The 20,272-nt window shown below is 38.3% G+C and overlaps 1 protein-coding gene across 1 annotated transcript in view; it reads left to right on the forward strand.

The window, feature by feature from the left end:
- AGBL2 (AGBL carboxypeptidase 2) overlaps positions 1 to 17,638 on the forward strand; it is a 149,069-nt gene extending 131,431 nt beyond the window's left edge. Inside the window, exons 17-18 of the mRNA XM_053720361.1 lie at positions 11,261 to 11,311; positions 13,294 to 17,638. Of these exons, the coding sequence (XP_053576336.1) occupies positions 11,261 to 11,269 (9 nt within the window). The 3' untranslated portion in view covers positions 11,270 to 11,311; positions 13,294 to 17,638. The remainder of the gene's footprint in view (positions 1 to 11,260; positions 11,312 to 13,293) is intronic.
- Positions 17,639 to 20,272: the final 2,634 nt, after the last annotated feature.

Genomic DNA, 20,272 nt, shown 5'->3' on the forward strand with positions numbered 1-20,272 from the left:
TAATTTAAAGAAAAAACATTTTTTTGTCTATCTACAGTTGCAACATTACATTTCATGTCATAGACTTTTAGATTATAAATCCTGGTCTCATTGGACATTAATGCAAAAAAATCGACAGGGCAGAGATCTCACCCTTCAGTGTACTGACTGACAAGCCCGGTTCCAGGAGAAACCCTAGATTCGCACCAGAAAAGGTATTTACACCACACCTTATGGTAAATCTTGTGAGTTACCAGCTCACAAGCCTGAATCATGGTATGAATAACCTTCTCTGAAAAAACTTGTCTAGCGAAGACTAAGCATTCAATCTCCAAGCAGTCAGCTTCAGAGAATCATCTAGGTTTGGATGTAGAAAAGGACCCTGAAGTAGAAGGTCCTTCCTCAGAGGTAATTTCCACAAGGGAAAGGACGACATCTTCACTAGATCTGCAAACCAAATTCTGCACAGCCAAGCTGGAGCAATTAGAATTCCTGAAGCCTGCTCCTGTTTGATACGGGCTATCACCTGAGGAAGGAGGGCAAACGGAGGAAACAGGTAAATAAGACCGAAATCCCATGGAACCGCCAGAGCGTCGACCAGAGCTGCTTGAGGATCCCTTGATCTTGATCCGTACTTTGGAAGTTTGGCGTTTAGACGAGACACCATCAGATCCACCCCTGGGATGACAGAAATTTTACTATTGTGAGACTCAGCCCACTAAATAATGAGGAGTCACCTCCTTTATAGCTAAGGAACTCCATGTTCCTCCCTGATTGTTGATATATACGCCACAAGGTAATGTCCCATTTAAATCTGATAAACCGAACCAAACTCAGTTGAGGCCAAGCTATCAGTGCATTGAAGATTGCTCTCAATTCTAGGATATGTATTGGGAGGGCAGACTCTTCCTGAGTCCAAATTCCCTGAGCTCCTAATGAACCCCAAACTGCACCCCAGCCCAAGAGGCTGGCGTCCGTAGTCACAATCTCCCAAAATGGTCTCAGGAAGCAAGTGCCCTGGGACAGATGGTCCTGAGAGAGCCACCAGGACAGGGAATCCCTTGTCTGGATGTCTAAGACTATCCTCAGAGAGGTCTGAATGGTCTCCGTTCCATTGTCTGAGCATGCATTACTAAAGAGGTCTCAGATGGAAACAAGCAAAAGGAATAATGTCCATGGAAGCCACCATTAGACCAATTATCTCCATACACAGTGCCACTGATGGACGGACAGAGGACTGAAGAGAAAGACAGTCAGCAAGAAGTTTGGATTTTCTGACCTCCGTCAAGAAAATCTTCATGGCGATCGAGTCTATGATCGTCCCCCAAAAACATACCCTGGCATTTGGCACCACAGAACTCTTTTCGAGATTCACCTTCCACCTGTGAGAGCGGAGAATCAACAACAGAGAATCCATATGGGATCTTGCTAAAGGACAAGATGGCACCTGAACCAAGATATCATCCAGGTACGGAGCCACCGCAATTCCTTGATATCTGGCCACAGCGTTCCTAGAACCTTCGTAAAGATTTGAGGGGCAGTGGCTAGGCCAAAAGGAAGGGCTACAAATTGTGTTTGTCCAAAAAGGCAAACCGCAGGTATTGGAAATGTTCCCTTTAGATAGGAACATGAAGATACGCGTCCTTCAGGTTGATGGTAGTCATGAACTGACCCTCCTGGACTAAAGGGAGAATAGAATGGATAGTTTCCATTTTAAAGGACGGAACCTTGAGAAATTTGTTGAGACACATGAGGTGCAAAATGGTTCGAAAAGTTCCCTCTTTCTTCATAGATAAGTTGGAATAGAATCCTTGACCCTGTTCTGCCAGAGGAACTGGGACAATGACACCTAGATAGGCGAGATCCTGAAAACAGTTTAAGAAAGCCTCTCTCTTTATCTGGTTTGCAGATAATCTTGACAGGAGAAATCTGCCTCTGGGAGGACAAGATTTAAATCCTATTTTTAGATATCCTAGGTTACAATATTATTTAATTCTATCTAAGCAGTAACCTCCAACATGTTTTATATTTATACGTAACAATATTTTTGATTAATGGAATTATGAATATTAATAATCGATTATAAAATTATTGTCCGCAATATCTCCAATTAATATAGTTGAATTTTTCAATACACTCCAGTGAAACATAATATAATCTCTATTGTGTATTCCAGAATGATATTGAGATCTCTAGAAATTATGACAATAAAATTATTATAAACATTAATATTTAATTCCTGAATTCTGATCAATCTTTATATACACTTTGATTATCTTTATGTAGCAACTGAACATCACATATGACCAGTTATATCTATCAATTGATCAACACAACTTTAAAATATTAAGCAGGCCATAGAGATATTTAGATTAATTACTATTCAATAGATATTGTCTATTATCCTGTAAGTGGAAGAAATATTTCTATAAATTAACCTTAACTCAAAATGAATTAAACATGAGATTTAACCATTAAACTTACAAGTCAATTTGTAATTAACCAGCAATACTTACTCCAATGCCAAGATATGGACTACTAACTTAACAATGCTTAGTTAATAATATAACCAGATATTTCAACACAAATCTTACCAAATCTCAATAAATCTAATAGAACTTTCAGAAAAATATAATTAAGCTATTTGGCCCAAAATAGTTTTATATTATTTCAAATAGTCAACCAGAGATTGTACACAATTATATTATCAACACAACATCTATCCAATAATACTATATTAATAAATCTAATCTAGCCACAATAGTACATGCAACTTCTAACTATTTTACAGCAACACCAAATCAATTTCATACGCATAAACTACAAAATCTCTCTTTTCCTCTGGTCAAATTACTTAATTTTGAATATGATTATTCTTACCTACACTACCCTAGTCTATGCAATGTTAATTTATAAATACAAAAGCCCTTTTAAATCACAGCTACAATTTAACTATAGCTATAGAATACCTTTGATATAAAACAACCATTAATACGTTACCAGTAACCAATATGAAAATGAAATATCCAGATGTTTCTATTGGTCATACATGAAGGAATATTCCACTTATTTTGCAAGGGTACATGTCACAGAGTATCTCTCTTGTCCACAGAGAGTGTTCCAGCCAGGAGTCAGAGAAAGTATAGGCCCAAAATGTGTGTATCTCTCTCTTACAAAGTGTCTCTTGCATAGAGTGAAAGCCTATATCAATCATAAGCCACTCCTTCATTCTCTAATCATTCCAATAGGATCTTGTTACACCATTTTCTCTCATTGGCTTACTGGTAATGCCACTCTTAATAGCCAAATACCTTTTGGCTGTAGTACTGGTTTTTGCCCATCTGGGACAACAGACATAGGAATGCTGTTTCATTAGCAAAATACTTTAAAGTACAGAACATATAGACTTTCATAAATGTATACTCAATATACTTATTATTTTCTAGTATTAATAAACTATCTGGTCAATATACATGTGACTATCTGGCTCAACTGAGCATGTGTATTTCAATACCAAACATGAATATATTGATTATGTATTCTTATACATACTAAATATTAGGCCTGTGCATAACATTACATTTATATAATATACTTATCTGATGTATGATTCCATACAATTCTACTTAATATTTTAAGAGATGTAAATAAAAGTCACATTTTGTTGAGGGGACTTAAAAGGATTTTAATTTAATACTTTCAGTATGATATTAATATATCAGTTAATTTAATATACTGGTATATATTTCATTTCCCAGTCACCATCTTATATCATATATGTAATTGGAAGTGAACTCTGTAGTAACTAATTATACAGATATATTTATTGGAATCTCATTTCCTATTAATATAAATATACTCCATATTTAGTACATCTCTTGATAATATTATTTTAAATGCACAAAAACACAGATATGATATAATTCATTGGACAACCCATTGAAGATGTATTCATTTCCAAACCTCACTGGGATCAGATTCTGGAACAAAGCAAATGCTGTTTATTTTGAAATATCAGCAAACATTTTAAATTCAATACAGATACATATTCACTTCACCTCAAATTTAGTATATTATATAAGCCTTAGACACATTTCCCGGATCCACATACATATTGGTACATTCACCCAATCCTGAGTAAATTTTGCATGTATCTGCTAATTATGGATATAAGTTAAACTTAAAATTTTAATTCTTATGCTTTCAAAATACACAGGTTTTAAAAGACTTTCTTTGCCTTCTCCTGCTATTTTCCATAGAGATGTAACGTCTGGAATTGGTATATTGAGAAGGGTCACAGAGACCCAGTGATTTATCCAATATGCCTGTGCTAATTACTACATCCTGAAGATTCTGCTTGTGTTTCTCAACTAAAGTACAGAATTGTGTCACCATCACCCCAGGGGTCTGTGATGAACTAACTTTATTACCAGCTCTTCTGACAGTGATCAAAAGTTTATTTGAAGTGAGATTATCTCTCACAGTTTGAGATAAATATTCTCTTTTGAACTCTTAGATGTCTTCAGCAGCGAGGGGGGTGGTCTGTGTCACCCTTTTCAGTCATTTACAAATGCTCAGCTGTGGCTATAGCCAAATCAATTCATATCAAAGTAGATATTAGCTAAAATGAAATATTAAATGATGTGATACATATGTAGTTTATCCAATGCCACTCAGCAATACCCTGACACTATTGTGTATCCCTGGGAGACTACTTCCACTGCCCAAGGATCTGGGACATCGCAAATCCAAGCCTTCTGAAAGAAGGAAAGCCTGCCCCCTACTTGATCCATGACTGGATCGGGGGTGGACCCTTCATGCTAATTTATTCTCAGAGGAAGGCTTTTTGGATTGCTTACCCTTATTCCAAGGCTGGTCAGACCTCCATGAGGTCTTGGCTTGCTCAGGTTTGGAAGAGGAGGATTTCTGTCCTTAAAGTTGTGAAAGGAATGAAAATTAGAATTTTGGCAACCCTTGGGTCTACCCTTCTCCTGTGGCAGAAAGGCTCCTTTTCCACCAGTAACCGTGGAAATGATTTCAGCCAGACCAGGACCAAATAAAGAAGTTTAGACTTGAATGCCACGTAGGCAGAACAAAACTTAAGCCACAGGGCTCTGCGAGATAGAACGGCAAAGCTAGAAATCTTAGCCCCCAAACTAACTACTTGCATGCTGGCATCATGGATAAAAGTTATTAGCCAGCTTTAAAGCTGTGATCCTATCCTGGATCTCCTCAACTGTAGTCTCCTCCGAAATCAGATCGGACAAGGAGTTGCATCAATATGAGGCCGCACCAGCAACTGTCGCAATACTAGCCACAGGTTGCCGTTGGAGACTCTGGTGTAGAAACATTTTTCATAAGTAACGTTCCAGTTTCCTATTCCATAGAGTCCTTAAAGAAGGAACTATCCTCTAGAGGTATAGCGGTTCTCTTGGCTAAAGTGGATATAGCGCCCTCTACTTTAGGAACAGTGCACCAAAGATCTCGCACAGAGTCAGCAACAGGAAACATCTTTTTTTTTTTAAATAATTTTTATTAAGTTTTTCACTTAAAATGAACAAAACAATCTATACTTAGCATGAGTTTTACAAATATTTACAGCAAAATATGAGATACACAGTCATATGATCAAACAGTGCATATCTTATATCATTATATGGCTTTGAACCGATTCTGCATACAGTGTGATTCTCTAACACTCATGTTACTATACATTTCTCGTACCATAAAAAAAATCTCTGTATAACTTTTGAGTGAAAAAGAGTAAAATAAGCTTATGATCTGTGAAATATTGTATATTTTGTACTCATATATATAAAAGAAAAAAAAGGGAAAACAGTAGAGACCTATTACAGCACCTTGGCTATTAAATGGTATACAAATGAGGCAGAGGAAACAAAAAGGGAAACGTAGGACCATTAATCGGAAAGCAGAACTATCCATGTATAAAGCTGCATAACGTAAGCTTATATAAATCAAAGGGCCATGATACAATATAAAGTGCCCAGAATCTGGTTCCACGTCAGAGCCGACACCAGATTCCAGTAGTAATGAAGAGGATACATAAAGGCACATATTTTCAAATACCGAAACCCCATTAATAGGTATGTACAATAACTGGATATTATAGTCCCTGTTCTCAAGTCATATACCCCAATCTACTAAAATAATAATTTAACCTCTATCAATATTGTAATAGGTCTTAAAATAGAACTGGATTGAGAGCGGTATGTTGCAAGGGAAACCACGCATGTAACCTCTGGGGATTAGGTGAGTACCCAGAGTACTATATAAAAGTGGGGGGAGAAATGTGTGGAGCCAACCGGGTAAAGAATTAAACATTTATAATATATATAGTATATATATCAGAAGTTCAGTAGCAACGACTCAAATACCATCTATATAAATGTGACATAGCAGCTTCAGATTCAACCTGTGTTATTTGTGAGGGCTTATATCTAAGCGTTAAACTCAATATAAAAAAGCAACTATTTCCTCCAGCTTAGACTAAACTATTTATATCATATAAGAGGGCAGAAAATGTAGTGTCTCATCTCTCCAATAAAAGAATGGCATATTTGGGTGTGAACATATGTAAATATATAAGAAAATAATAATAAAAAAGAAAAATAACAGAGTGAGCCCAATTTAAAGAAGGGGGAGAATATAGATAGCAAAACATCATAATATATGCAGATAACAGAGTGATTAAAATGTAAAATAAATTAAGAGCTTATGAAGAAATCAGCTCAATATTTCCCACACGGCAGTGTTATACATATTCTAGTTATAAAATATAATACTGGAGACAGACAGAAAGTCATTAAATCAAACCACATCTTCATCCATAGACAAGATAACATCTTAGTGATCCACTGGTTACCCCGCCCCAGCCGCTGGTGGTAGACATAGGTATAGGTTAGTTGAGAAATCTATGAAGAATATATGACATGAATCAAGTTATGCTATCAGCTCTCCAAAAATGTGTCTTCCCCTTGTGCAATATAAACTAAAACCAAATAACTTAGAGCATTAGATATCATCAACGATAAAAGTGTAATATCTTAATTCCCTTATGTAACATATATAACATAAAAATAACTATGAACTGAAGGTTTGAGTTCCAAAACAGTATTTGCACATAAATATAATAGTCCCATGTTATAGCCTCCCGTGGTCTTGTGTCTAACGCTGAGTAGAATTGACGACATCAGCTAAGTAACCATCTCTAGCCCACACCAACTGCCCAAACAGGACAGATAAAGTAGATGTAGTTGTACTCAAAGGAAACGGCCATAGACATAATGAAAAGACCGTTTTTGGTGCATGTTTGCCGTAGTCTTGAATTTCGTATGAATTCAAAGGATAGATCTGCGTAGCTTAATCTGCGGGCTAGTGTCTTTAGCGAAGAGGTAATCAGAAGTATTCCAATACCCAGGTCAGGACAAATATTCTCCTGTTTAACAGATTTCCTATGTGTAGATGTTTGTAATAGTTTTTTAACAACCCACGCAGATAGGTCTAGGAAACAGCTTTCCACTTCATCTAATACATTCACATTCTGTCCACTTATACCTTCTGTAATTGTAGATTTAGTTGAATAGCTTACTCCGAAATAACGTTTTGCTGGCATGTTCCTCATCAGCTGCTCAAGTCCAACAATTCCAGGGATTTCACCCTCATCCGGCAAGTTGCTACTTGTCTCCCCTTGTAAAGTATAGAACAATTTATTCTCCATTCTGTCAAAATGTTCATCCAGGATATGGAGCAATTCTGTTTCCCAGCCAGTCCCCATCATTTTAAGCACGCTGGAGAAGCGCAAAGACAAAGAGAAGAGAAAAATTGTGTCTTCTTGACTTTTCTGTTGCGTAGCTCATAAATTTCTGCAGGCAAATGTCACACCGTTGGCAGGCACCAAATAAAATGTCTTTAGTCGTTCTGTTATGTAGGACACTGATTGTCAGTTGTTGTGGATGATGTAAGTAGTCTAAAATTGAAATTTATAAGAAAATATAACAGGAGATACTGCTTCATGCGACCACTCGCATACCCGTCTGTCTCCGCCCCCCGGAAACATCATTTTAAAAATAAGAGACGGGGAAAAGGAACAACCGGCTTCTCCCATTCCTGAGATATAATGTCAGACATGCGATCTGGAACAGGAAATACTTCCACAGATTTGGGTTTCAAATAAAAAACTCTATTAAATTTATTAGCCTTTTAGGAGTCTCTGCGACTGTAGTTTCAGAGTCCTCCAAAGTAGCTAGAACCTCTTTCAAAAGTAAATGGAGGTGTTCAAGCTTGAATCTAAAATTTACCTCTTCTGAGTCATCTGTACTAGCAACAGCAGATTCAGAATCCAATATCTCGCCCTCAGAAGCAACCAAGGAGTGATCCTCCTTAGATAACTAAGATAGAATGACTAAAGCAGCCTTTGCAGAATCAGAACTATTAGATTTAGAAATGTTCTTAGATTTTCTCTTTCTATCAGCAATAAGTAAAGCACTCAGGGCTGCAGAAACCGCAGAAGTCAGTTGCCCATCAAAATCACCTGGTAAATATACACCCCCAGGAACTGATTGAGAGGAACCACAGGACACTGCATGTGAAACTGACAGAGACTGGGGTGTTTGAGGAGAAAGCTGAGGCATTACCTGAACAGAATTATCCTGACAGAGAGATGGCTCAGAAAGGGTATCTTAGAAAGTCACATTTTATTTAGGCATGAGGAACAAAATTGCACAGGAGGTATGACCTGAGCCTCAACACAATAAAGACATTTGTCAAAGACAGGGATGAATTTTTATCAGCATCCATTGTCCACACTCCACACAGTATTGGTGCACACAAAAAAGAACTTTCAAATCCCCAATTATATGAAGGGATCTAGGAAAAATTCTATGTAGGTTAAATATGTAAAAAAATAAATAAATAAAGCACCTCTTTTCCACAGCTCTGCTGCAGAAACTCACCCCACCAGTGACTAGAAATCAAATGCCTCACTAGATAAAAAAGATCCTGATTCTGTAAAAAGTGCAGCTCCTCGATGCTGCAAAGATCCGCTGTGCAGCAAGGAAAACAAACGGATTCTCCAGAGACTGCGGCGGTCCGTACTTGGCTAGCTCTGAACAGACAACTGACTACGCCGCAAATAACCTCTCAGCGGAAATAAGCTAAAGGGCTAAAAGCACGCAAAATACAGCGCTGTACAAGCAAAGGGATAGTAATCCATCTGTAAATTCACCGGATCTCTATAAAAATCGTAACCACCTACTGTACACCACATAATTAGATAGCTAAATAGCCCCTTCCACCGGTATAAGTATAAGCCAAAAAAATAAAGGATTTCCTTATTTCCTTTCCTCTCACAAATTGACAGTACTGTGCCCTGCCTCTGCTGCCCAGAAATTATATCCACAAATTTAAAGAGTCCCTGTAAAATCGACCTTTTCTTTCTTTTAGGGGTTAACCTCTTAAAGGGACATTAAACACTAAATACATGCTAGATAGAATGATGCATTCAAAGAAAAGATTAGTCCATGACTAACATGTAGATGTATTTTTTAAAGTTTCATTAGTTGTTTAAAAAGTGACAACATAAGTGTAAAGTTTTAGTGTCTATAAAACACTGGGAGCTGCCATGTTGTAACTTGTGTTACCTTCTCTGCTGTGGCCAATTAGGGTCAGATATAAATAGGTCACTAGAGTGTGCAGCCAATGGTTGTGCTGGATTTAACAGTGTTCTGCACTTCCATTTCTAACAGGAACTGAAAAGCTCACAATTTCAGGATGGAATTGCAGGACAAAATAAATAATGAAAGTATATTGCAGAGTTGTTTTATATATACAATTTATCATTTTATATTACCATCTCCAAGTGTTTAATGTCCCTTTAAGTGCTGCATCCTTCTAACCTAGAAGGCAAAAGCACTTACCTTGTGGATCCGCTACAGGGCAGATACAGCAACACAGGTATTACAGACTCAGCTGACCTCTGACAGGGACCTGTAGAAAAAGAAAAGCAGAGTAACCAGCCCTGGTTTTCTATATAGGGGTAGCATAGATGTTGTAAGTGAAGCAAGGACTACCTCGCCGTCTTCCAACTGCTAAAAGCCACCATGACTCTTACTAAAGATGGATTACATGGCACACAGCATTAGCCCAAATCCTTGCTTGCAGGGAAACAACCCATTAAAGGATTAAATATCTCCAGACACCATCTCGCACAATCCGTCCTCATGTACAAAGGCAAAGAATGACTGGGGATTATGGGAAGTGGGAGTGATACTTACAGCTTTGCTGGGGTGTTCTTTGCCTCCTCCTGGTGGCCAGGAGTTGAATTCCCACTAGTAATTAGAATGGATTTGTGGACTCTCCATGCCATTGGAAAGAAGGCAATAACTCATCCTTACTAGACGTGTCGGAAGAGAAAGAAAAAATAACGTTGCGTGTTATGCAGAAGGGATGTGCCGTTTTTGTCAGAGTATCAACTGGTAAGGGGAAAGATGCCGTTTTCCTGTTTTAATAGCTTAAAGGGACCCAACATTTTTTTTCATGATTCAGATAGAGCATACAATTTTAAACAACTTTCCAATTTACTTCTATTATCTAATTTGCTTCGTTCTCTTGGTATCCTTTGTTGAAAGGGATACCTAGGTAGGCTCAGGAGGTACTCCTGATTGGTGCTACACCCTATTATGCCATTTTGCCATTGATCTACCAATGTGTTCAGCTGGTTCCCAGTAGTGCATTGCTACACCTTCAACAAAAGATACCAAGAGAATGAGGCAACATTTTTGGGTTTCATGTCCATTTAAAGGTGCCAGATACTGAAGCTCCCTCTCTTCATACTGGATGCCGCCATCTTGGAGCTCAGATATTCTCACAGCCTGTGACAGAAGCAGTGCACACTCACAGATCAGTAATAGGGGTCACTTTTACAGCTGTATCATTTGCTTGGAGTTAGTGTGCATGATACATCATACATTTTTGCATCTGTACAGCTCCTGTTTTGTATCATGAAGCACAGCTTCTGTCAAAGGCTGTGAGACTACTTGAGCTCCAAGATGGTTGCGCCCAGTACAAAGAGGCGAAGCTTCATTACCTGGCACCTTTAAGCTATTAATACACAGGAAGTGGCACAGGAAACGTGCCAGTCATTTGTTGCTAAACATGAACTTGAACATGATCTATATACTTTTGATACAATAAATATTGGACTTTGTAACTGCATCTAGGTGAGTCTGCACATTTGATCTAATTGGTATTTATATTAAAACAGGAAAACTGATTTGAAAATAGTTGCAGGAACAGGATGAAATGTGATAACATGGTGAGTAGTTGCTATTATTTTTTAGTTGTGCACAGCAGTTTAATGTCCCATTTAATTCAGCTCCAGAGCACCAATGCACTTCTGGGAATATGCATGTAGCCACCAATCACCATCTAGCTCCCAGTGGTGCATTGCTGCTGCTGAGGTTATGTATGCTTTTCAACAAAGGATACCAAGAGAACAAAGTAAATAATGAACGTGAACTTGTGTCTTAAAATGACATGATCTAAAAGTTTTTTTTGTTTTTTTTTAAACTTTTATGCCCCTTTAAACACAAGTAATAGTGCAATAAGATGATGGGAACCGAACCGCAGGCTGAGGCAATCATGATGGATGGACCCCTGCAAAGAAAAGTCTTTAGTCTGAGCTAAACAAACACTACTTTACTCTAGATAGGTAGAAACAGGACTGACAGTAGGGGTAGGAAGAGCTGGTGGCCTGAGCATATTAGCTTAATGTTTAATGTAATCCCAGCAGTGAGGGTCAGATTTACAGCCCAGGTGCCTGTAAGTGACAAAATAGAAAGTGCCCCCCTCACCCACCACTTTGCCGGCGACCTGAACTAAGTGAAATAACAGCACCGTGCATGTGCGGAGGCCATCTGTTAAGGTCGCTGCAAGCATTGCGCATGTGCGGGGAAAGCCAAATGCCGCACAGTGCTGTTAGTTCACTAGCGGTGGACATCTTAGTTAAGGTTGCCAGCTGTCCGGCATTAATAATAGGCAGAGACAAGAGCTCCTATACTTAGAGCACTTGTAGTTACATGCCTACTCTGCCTTATTATAAATCCGGCCCTGCCAGCAGTAAAAAGGTACAGTCCTCTATAAAAGGTAATCTTGTTTGCTTCAAATCAGTGTCCCATGATGTAGATAAAACTGAACCGAGACAACATTACTACAAAAAGAAAACATATCATTAGGAAAAGTATAGTTTGTGTTTGTTCTTTGGATGAGGAGAACAGGATGAGTAAATGGAGTTAACCTATAGCTACTTGAGTTGGGTTTCTGCAAATTCCTCTGATTCATGGAATAACCATATAGGACAAGTGGAAATGCCAAACATAGTAAAGTGATTCAGAAGTGATTTAGATATGCTTGTGGCTAGGACTAGAAGTTTGCATTAGACCAAGGCTAACATTAAAAGGACACTAAACACTATACACATTTCATGCACCTCCCTCTAATCATGGGTGCTGCCATTTTGGAACCTAGGTTACACAGCAAGTAGAATGAGAGTTACTGCACACATACAAACAGGTCAGCACTGGAATGTAGTGAAAGACAGATTTCAACATGGCGGCACCCAGGATTAGAGGGAGGTGGGGAATGACCTCAATACTATATTTTAATTTGTATTTAGTGTTTTATGTCCCTTTAACTTAATGAGTAACTTCTTTCCCCTGCCTGGTAACCTATAGGGATATTATATCTACCCCATCATAACTGTAATAAGGATGAATTAAGCCTACACTAGATTGCATTATGAGCAGACTAAACAGGCCTCAGTTCTGGTCTGTTTTCAAAATATGTTAAATGCACAATATTGAAATGTCAATGTGAAAAGAGTAGAAATGATGCATGTTTGTACTAACAAAAAACACTGACTCTGATTTCTAAATGCAAAGACACAAGAATACAAGACGCAGCCTAATGAGTGGTTCAAAAAACTGCAGACATAATACTACAAGACGCAGCCTAATGAGTGGTTCAAAAAACTGCAGACATAATACTACAAGACGCAGCCTAATGAGTGGTTCAAAAAACTGCAGACATAATACTACAAGACGCAGCCTAATGAGTGGTTCAAAAAACTGCAGACATAATACTACAAGACGCAGCCTAATGAGTGGTTCAAAAAACTGCAGACATAATACTACAAGACGCAGTCTAATGAGTGGTTCAAAAAACTGCAAAGACATAATACAAGACGCAGCCTAATGTGTGGTTCAAAAATGTTAACTGAATTCTCTCTTATTATTCTAGGAACCTACTGCGTAACAGACAACAACTTTGTACATTGTCACTAGAACAGCTCAAAGAAACTTATCAGCCATAAAGACCGGACAGCAAGAAATTCTACCAATCTTGTATTCCAAACACAAAAAGATGCCAAATTTATAATACAATGCTCAATTGCACACAGTGATGTATTATCAACAGGCCTCTGCTAAAGCGACACCACAGTAGTACTTCACTAAATTCTGAGAGATGAAATTAACACTAAATCGGATATTGAAAAAAAAAATTAAGGTATTCAGAGAATAAAAACAGAAGTTATGTTCCCTAGCTGAGGCTGCCTGGATTTAAAGAACATAACACTAAAAGATGTTCCCATAAAATGGTAAAACGACATGAAACCCAACATTTTACTTTCATGAGTCGGATAGAGCAGCGGTCGCCAACCAGTGGTCCGTGGACCACTGGTGGTCCACGAAAAATGTTGGTGGTCCTTGACACCATCAAACAGGAATTAATCTCCTCTTTTGGTGCCACCCCCGTAATGCTGCAACTCCCTACAGTGCCTGGCTGGACATCAGTGAAAATTGACGGAGGAGTTAAATTACAATCTCCCTATGCACATTGCGTAGTACTGCGCAACTTGCGTAGCTAGATTGTATTTTTAACTCCTCCCCCCGACGCACTGCTCAGAGGAAGATGCTTCCAATCTAAAGCCAGCAGAGGTTGGTATAGTCTTGGCTTGAAATAGTGGAATTAAAGTATATAAAAAAAGAAAATCTTAAAAACAAAAATTCTCTCTTATATTTCATTTATTTTCTTCCCTTTACCTGTCTGTTTGTAGAAGTTTTCCTAATTCCTTCAGATGGACTTACATCACTGTTTGTCTTCCTCCATCTTCTTTTTTTAAAATTAAATAATTATTTTTCATTCTAATAATTTCCCCCTGCACAAACCCATTCCACCTGAATTCCAGTAATTGCCATCCAGCAGATCAGCCATATCCCACCAGTATTATAGTAATTGCCAGTAACATCATTCGTGGTTAGCTCACAACCATATTGAGAGCTTTCTGATATAAACTTAATTTATGACTCCAATGTCAATTTATGACTCCAATAATTCCTAACTAGGGAGGTAACTTGGAAGTCTTGTGGTCCTTTTAAACATAATTCTTTTTTTCCCACTTTCTGCCTCTCTGTTTCCAGCTCAAAAGTTGGCACTCACCCTTCATCTGTCATTTGGAAGTATTCTCTCAGTTCTGTCATTCAGTTAGTTAATTCCAATTCTTAAAAATGTGTAAATATATATATATAATGTAAACTTAGCTATGGTTATACTAGTTATGTACAGTATGTGTGTACATAACTAGTACCCCCCGCACCCCCCTAGTGACGCCACTGTATGGCACATGTCAGTCGCTGCAAAGAATGACCCTATAGGCAATGTAGAATACACATATCACCTGTGACCCATATACTTCAAACACTTAGTAGTTGCTACGATAAAGCAAGCAGATCCTAAAACAAACGTATACTATTAACAAGAAAAAAGCAAGTATCATAAATCATCATATAATATAATTAGCCATAGTCATAGGACTGTATAACCAATTATATGTCAGGACACCAAATCGTGTCTACCTGCACACACGAGCCAAACGAGCAAACTAAATGCTATTAAATGTTAATACATCATTGCTAATACATTACGATATAAACCTCTGACACTTTGTTCAGGAAACTCTAGTGACATCTAAACTTAAGTTGTCACACACTAAGCAGTTTGAAACTTACGAATCAGTTAGAGCTAATTTGGAGCATATAATCCCATGGAGGAAGCCATATGTACGAAATCTTAATGCTACCAAATCCAAATTTAAATGTCAAGTATCGTGATAATATCCAGAAAGCAACTGGATATATCTATATAGTAACATGAGAGGTACCTAAATATACATACATACATACACACACATTATAGAGGTTTGCACCTTTTAAAAAAAAATCACGTTAGTGGTCCACGGGATTCAAAATTGCTAGTTTAGTGGTCCCTGAGGTTCGAAAGGTTGGCGACCCCTGGGATAGAGCATTCAATTTTAAACAACTTTCTAATTTACTTCTGTTTTCAAATGTTCTCTTTGTATCCTTTGTTGAAAATCAGGGAGGTAAGCTCAGGAGCGCTCACGTGTCTAGAACACTAGATGGCAGCACTTTTGTAAGAATGTTATACATTTACAAGATCACTAGATGGCAGCACTTTTGTAAGAATGTTATACATTTACAAGATCACTAGATGGCAGCACTTTTGTAAGAATGTTATACATTTACAAGATCACTAGATGGCAGCACTTTTGTAAGAATGTTATACATTTACAAGATCACTAGATGGCAGCACTTTTGCAAGAATGTTATACATTTACAAGATCACTAGATGGCAGCACTTTTTCCTGCCAGGTAGGAGTACTGCTCTGGAGACGCAGGGCACTGCTAATCACAAGCAGAAAGTGCCGCTGATCAGAGGCGTAACTGGACCTCGCTGGACCCTAGCGCAAAGATTTAGGAGGGGCCTTCCGTTTTACAATGCCCTTTCTGGCTGTTTGCAATCAGCAGACACTGAACTGGCTGCCGCATAAGAGGAGGAGCTACATTTCTGTGAATGTGAGTCCCTTACCCTTAGTTAGTCTGTCTCAGAGGATATGCACGCTAAGTCTACCAGGCTTAGACAACAGGGGGCGCACCATGTTTACAATATTTATATAATTACAGTACAAAAAATTAGATGGAACAGTCCTCCACAATGATGGAAAATCAGGGCAGTCTTATAGTAGATCTTGTGTATAAGTTCCCAAAAGCACTGGCAGCTCTAACTACTGATTGCAAGGTCCAGATGGGTCCCCTAAGACCCCTGTAGTTACGACCATGCCGCTGATCCAACCGACTAGTTACACAACCCAGCAAAGGGGTTAAACACAATGCAGTGTCACTATATAATTATAATCGCCCTTTAAGCATTTTATTCTTAGAACAATATATCTCAATACACAGAGTATGTCTATATGAATTTTACCTCTCAGTATTAAGTGAAGTATCACTTTTTTTTTTCTTCTATAGTTTATTACAGGGTAAAATATAACTTCTATTTACACACAAGTCTGCACCTCTCTAGCTGCCTGAGCATTGCATGGTGCGTGAGGATGTTTACATAGTTACTCACATTGCGGGTTGGTGTGAGTATAAATAAGCACAGTAGGCCCGGGAATCTCCATTGCTATGCTTAAAGGGACAGTAAACCTTAAAAATAATGTTATATATATTAAAATACTCTATAAATGGTACATATATCCCACAAGATTTGCCAATACACAGGACAGCAGGCCCCACTTGTGCTACAGGGGTTGTGGGGAGGAAGGGACATACTTACACATGTGGTGGCATTGTGGAAAGGTTACAGAGATTTGGAATCAGACTTCAAGGTATCTAAGCCTAATTCTAGAAACTAATATCACACTTACCCCTGTACAGGCTTTGCTTCATTTTCCTCCAGATAATAAAGTGAAAAGACATCACAAGCTAATAGCCTTGATCTGCACAGTTGTGGGAGTAAGCATAGCTAGATTTTGGAAAGTGGATCCACCCTCATTTGAATATATTAAAAGGAGAATAGATTGAGTGAGATCATTGAGTCTTCAGGAGCAAGATGAACGGGTAGAGATGAGGGGGGGAGGAAATAGGGATTTGATCATAATTGAGATTGAGTCAGGCTAGATGGAAAGCGGAATTAACACACCATTATATTTTGAAATGTTACTGAAAGGTCGATAAACCAAAATTACTCTTGTCTTGTGTGGAAAACTCACATATTCAATCACTTGTAGGCTGCAATGTTATTGTATTTGTATTTTTTGTTTTTATGTTTCTAACTGTTATTTAAGATGCTGTATGTAATAACATTCAAAAGTCAATAAAAAAAAACTTTCATATAAAAATAATGTTATATAATTCTGCACATAGTGCAGAATTATATAACATTATATTAGCCAAACATTTATAAAACATAATTTCCCCTATTAATTTTAAAAAAAAAACCGCTGTTTCACAGACCCGCTCTCTGCTGAGCGGGTCTGTTATATTTACTCAGCGCATCAGGCCAGCTGTATAGTCACAGCCCGACCCAACCGCGCCATAAGACTAAGTGCAGCTCGCTCCTGTGACAGTATGTGCAGAATTATATAACATTATTTTTAAAGTTTACTGACACTTTCAATTAAAAAAAACTTGTACACTGAGTGTGTGTTCTTGTTTGCTGTGATGAAGACACCGTAGCGTGTTAAAAAATATATTTCTTCAATAAACGCATTGTTTGTATTAAATCCTGTCATTTTGTGCTTTGTTTCCTGAAGTTCTGGTCCCCAGATAGCTTAGTGCACGTGCGTGTCTGTGTCTGTAAGCAGAGGCTGGAGACAGTTAAAATGACAGCAAACAGGTGCTTGACACACAGTTTAAACGGCTGCAAGCAGAAGCTGGACTCATAATTCAGATGGTTGTAGACAGGGATGGGATGCACAGTTCAAATGGCTGCAAATACATTTTTAAATGTGATACAGGAATAATATATCAAAGACCTCATACATATGTTTAGGTCATAAAACTATGACATCATGCTATTTAGAGTTTAACAGTAAAGAAACTAATGAGTGAGTGAATAGATAAGCAGGACCCTAAGACAGTGTTACTCAACCGAGGTCCTCAAGTACCCCCAACAGGTCATCTTTTCATTATAGCTGAACTAGAGCACAGGTGAAGTAATCAGCTGATCAGTAACCATGGTTACTAACCTGCTCTCACTCATCAGCTGATTATTTCACCTGTGCACTGGCTCAGCTATAATAAAACCTGCCTTGTTAGGGGTACTTGATGACCACGGTTGATAAACACTACCCTAAGAGATAATCACCAGTTATGTCTTCTAGGCTTGAGCCTGCCACTAACAGGTAAAGACTATCTTTTATAACAGTAAACTGGAATATGTCCCATTGCCTTGGCCGTAGGTAACACAACAATAACAATAAACATAATTTGTCACCGTGAGAGATCGTTTTTAGTGGTGAAGATCAGTAAAGGATAAGGAGGTACTAACTCCACCTTATAGATATCTGCTAACTACTATGATAATAGGCAAACAAACAATAGGTTCTTACTGGAGGTTAAACTAAGGTGACCATATTTTTAAAATGAAATCCGGGGACATTTTTTTTTTAATTGGCAAATGGTAAAAAACTATTTTATTAGCACAGAATACTCCACAGTTACTTACAAATTGGGTGATAGTATGGGGGTGTAATAACATTTTGGTTGGGCGAATTAGATCATCAGGGAAACAATATTATAAAAAAATACAGCAATTAAAAATATCTTCCTACTAATTAGGCAAATAGAGATAGAGGCTTGATAATCAGGCAATGAGGACTTGCAGTGTTTATTTCACTGGCTGCTTACTGTGACAGACAGCTCAGGAAGCAGCAGGGTTCACCGGCTGGTGGCAGATGCATAATAAAACATAACCTGGTTCCAGGTTCTTCTAGTGTCTCTTGCTGTCTGTGTGCCCCATCCCTCACCTAAACTCTGCTCAGTTAGAGCCTTATTGCAGGAAAAGATCCCTGAGCTGAGTGTAGCCAGAGCACAGAGGGAGAAGTTTAAATCAAGCACACAAATGTCAGGGATCAAAATGCCATCTCCTCTCACCTCCTCTCCCTGGACATGCATGCTGATGGTACAGGATTACAGACTGATTACATGTTTAGCGTGCTGCAAGAAGAGGTGGGCTAAGGTGCAACTAAATAACCTATGGTAGGATAGTGTTACTTACAGAGCTGCCACCTATGCTGCACAGTTTGTTAATGCTTGTGCTTGTTGAACAAAATACAGTCACACAGTGCATGTGCTGCCGATTGCACGGAATATAGCAACTTCTGCACCGCTAGTAGTAGCTCCGCCCCTGGCCAGCTGAACGTGCTGAAGATGTGAGAATGTTTTGTAATACGAGCAGTACAGACCATCTGTCTTCTGGGGACAGTCCCCGGAAATCAGGGACGTCTGGTCACCCTAGGTTAAACATATCACAAACAACCACCCTGTGCTCTTTAAACACAGAAATCTAATTAACAAATATGATTAAATTTACTTGGACCTTTAGTATTTAAATGTATATTAAACAAGTCTAAGTTATTATTCAGTCACGCCTACATAAGCACCACCATTAAGTCTTGCTAATAAGCATTGCTACTAAATGTCCATTACATTATATATATTACAGAAATAGTCCAGTAATAATACAGGGATAGTGGAGCCTAAAGTATAGCCATCGCCCACAGGACACATATTGCCAGGGAGGAAGAATCACCAAGAGTACAAGTGAATGTCAAAGCAATTATAAAGAAAACATGCATCATTCTACCCAACACCTGTTCTCAGGACCGGTGAGACACTACAGTTAGGATCCATAGCAGGATGTGAAAGTCTCTGGATCTTAAGGTAAAAAGTAGTTTGATCACCTGATACGCCAGGTTCCAACATACTGCAATCTGACACCACCATTTAATGCTCGGTATTGTTCAGGACCTCTCTCATGACATATGCATGGACAAGGATCCTTTACCATACTCTCCTCGTCCTCTGTAGATCTTCATTTTCAAAATCTCTCAACAGGCTTCCTTCAGAGACCAGGTTTAAAAGCAAATGCAGAAATTGCGTGCTGTATGCTCCATATATTTGCCACTGGAAACCGGAAGTTTAGAAACACACTAAGATATGACCTCACACCCAATAGGAATGAAGAGGTTACGATATCTGACATTTGCATTGCAAGAAGCATATCGAGCAATGTTATGGATCCAAAAACTCCACAAATGAGTCATGCCATAGATATAAATACTTCACGAACAAAGATCTAGAAAAGATAATAAAGATGATTACAGACACCGAACCTCATACAGGGATAAACTTCC

Source organism: Bombina bombina, chromosome 7 (assembly GCF_027579735.1).
Source record: "Bombina bombina isolate aBomBom1 chromosome 7, aBomBom1.pri, whole genome shotgun sequence".
In the NCBI taxonomy this organism is placed as follows: Eukaryota; Metazoa; Chordata; class Amphibia; order Anura; family Bombinatoridae; genus Bombina; species Bombina bombina.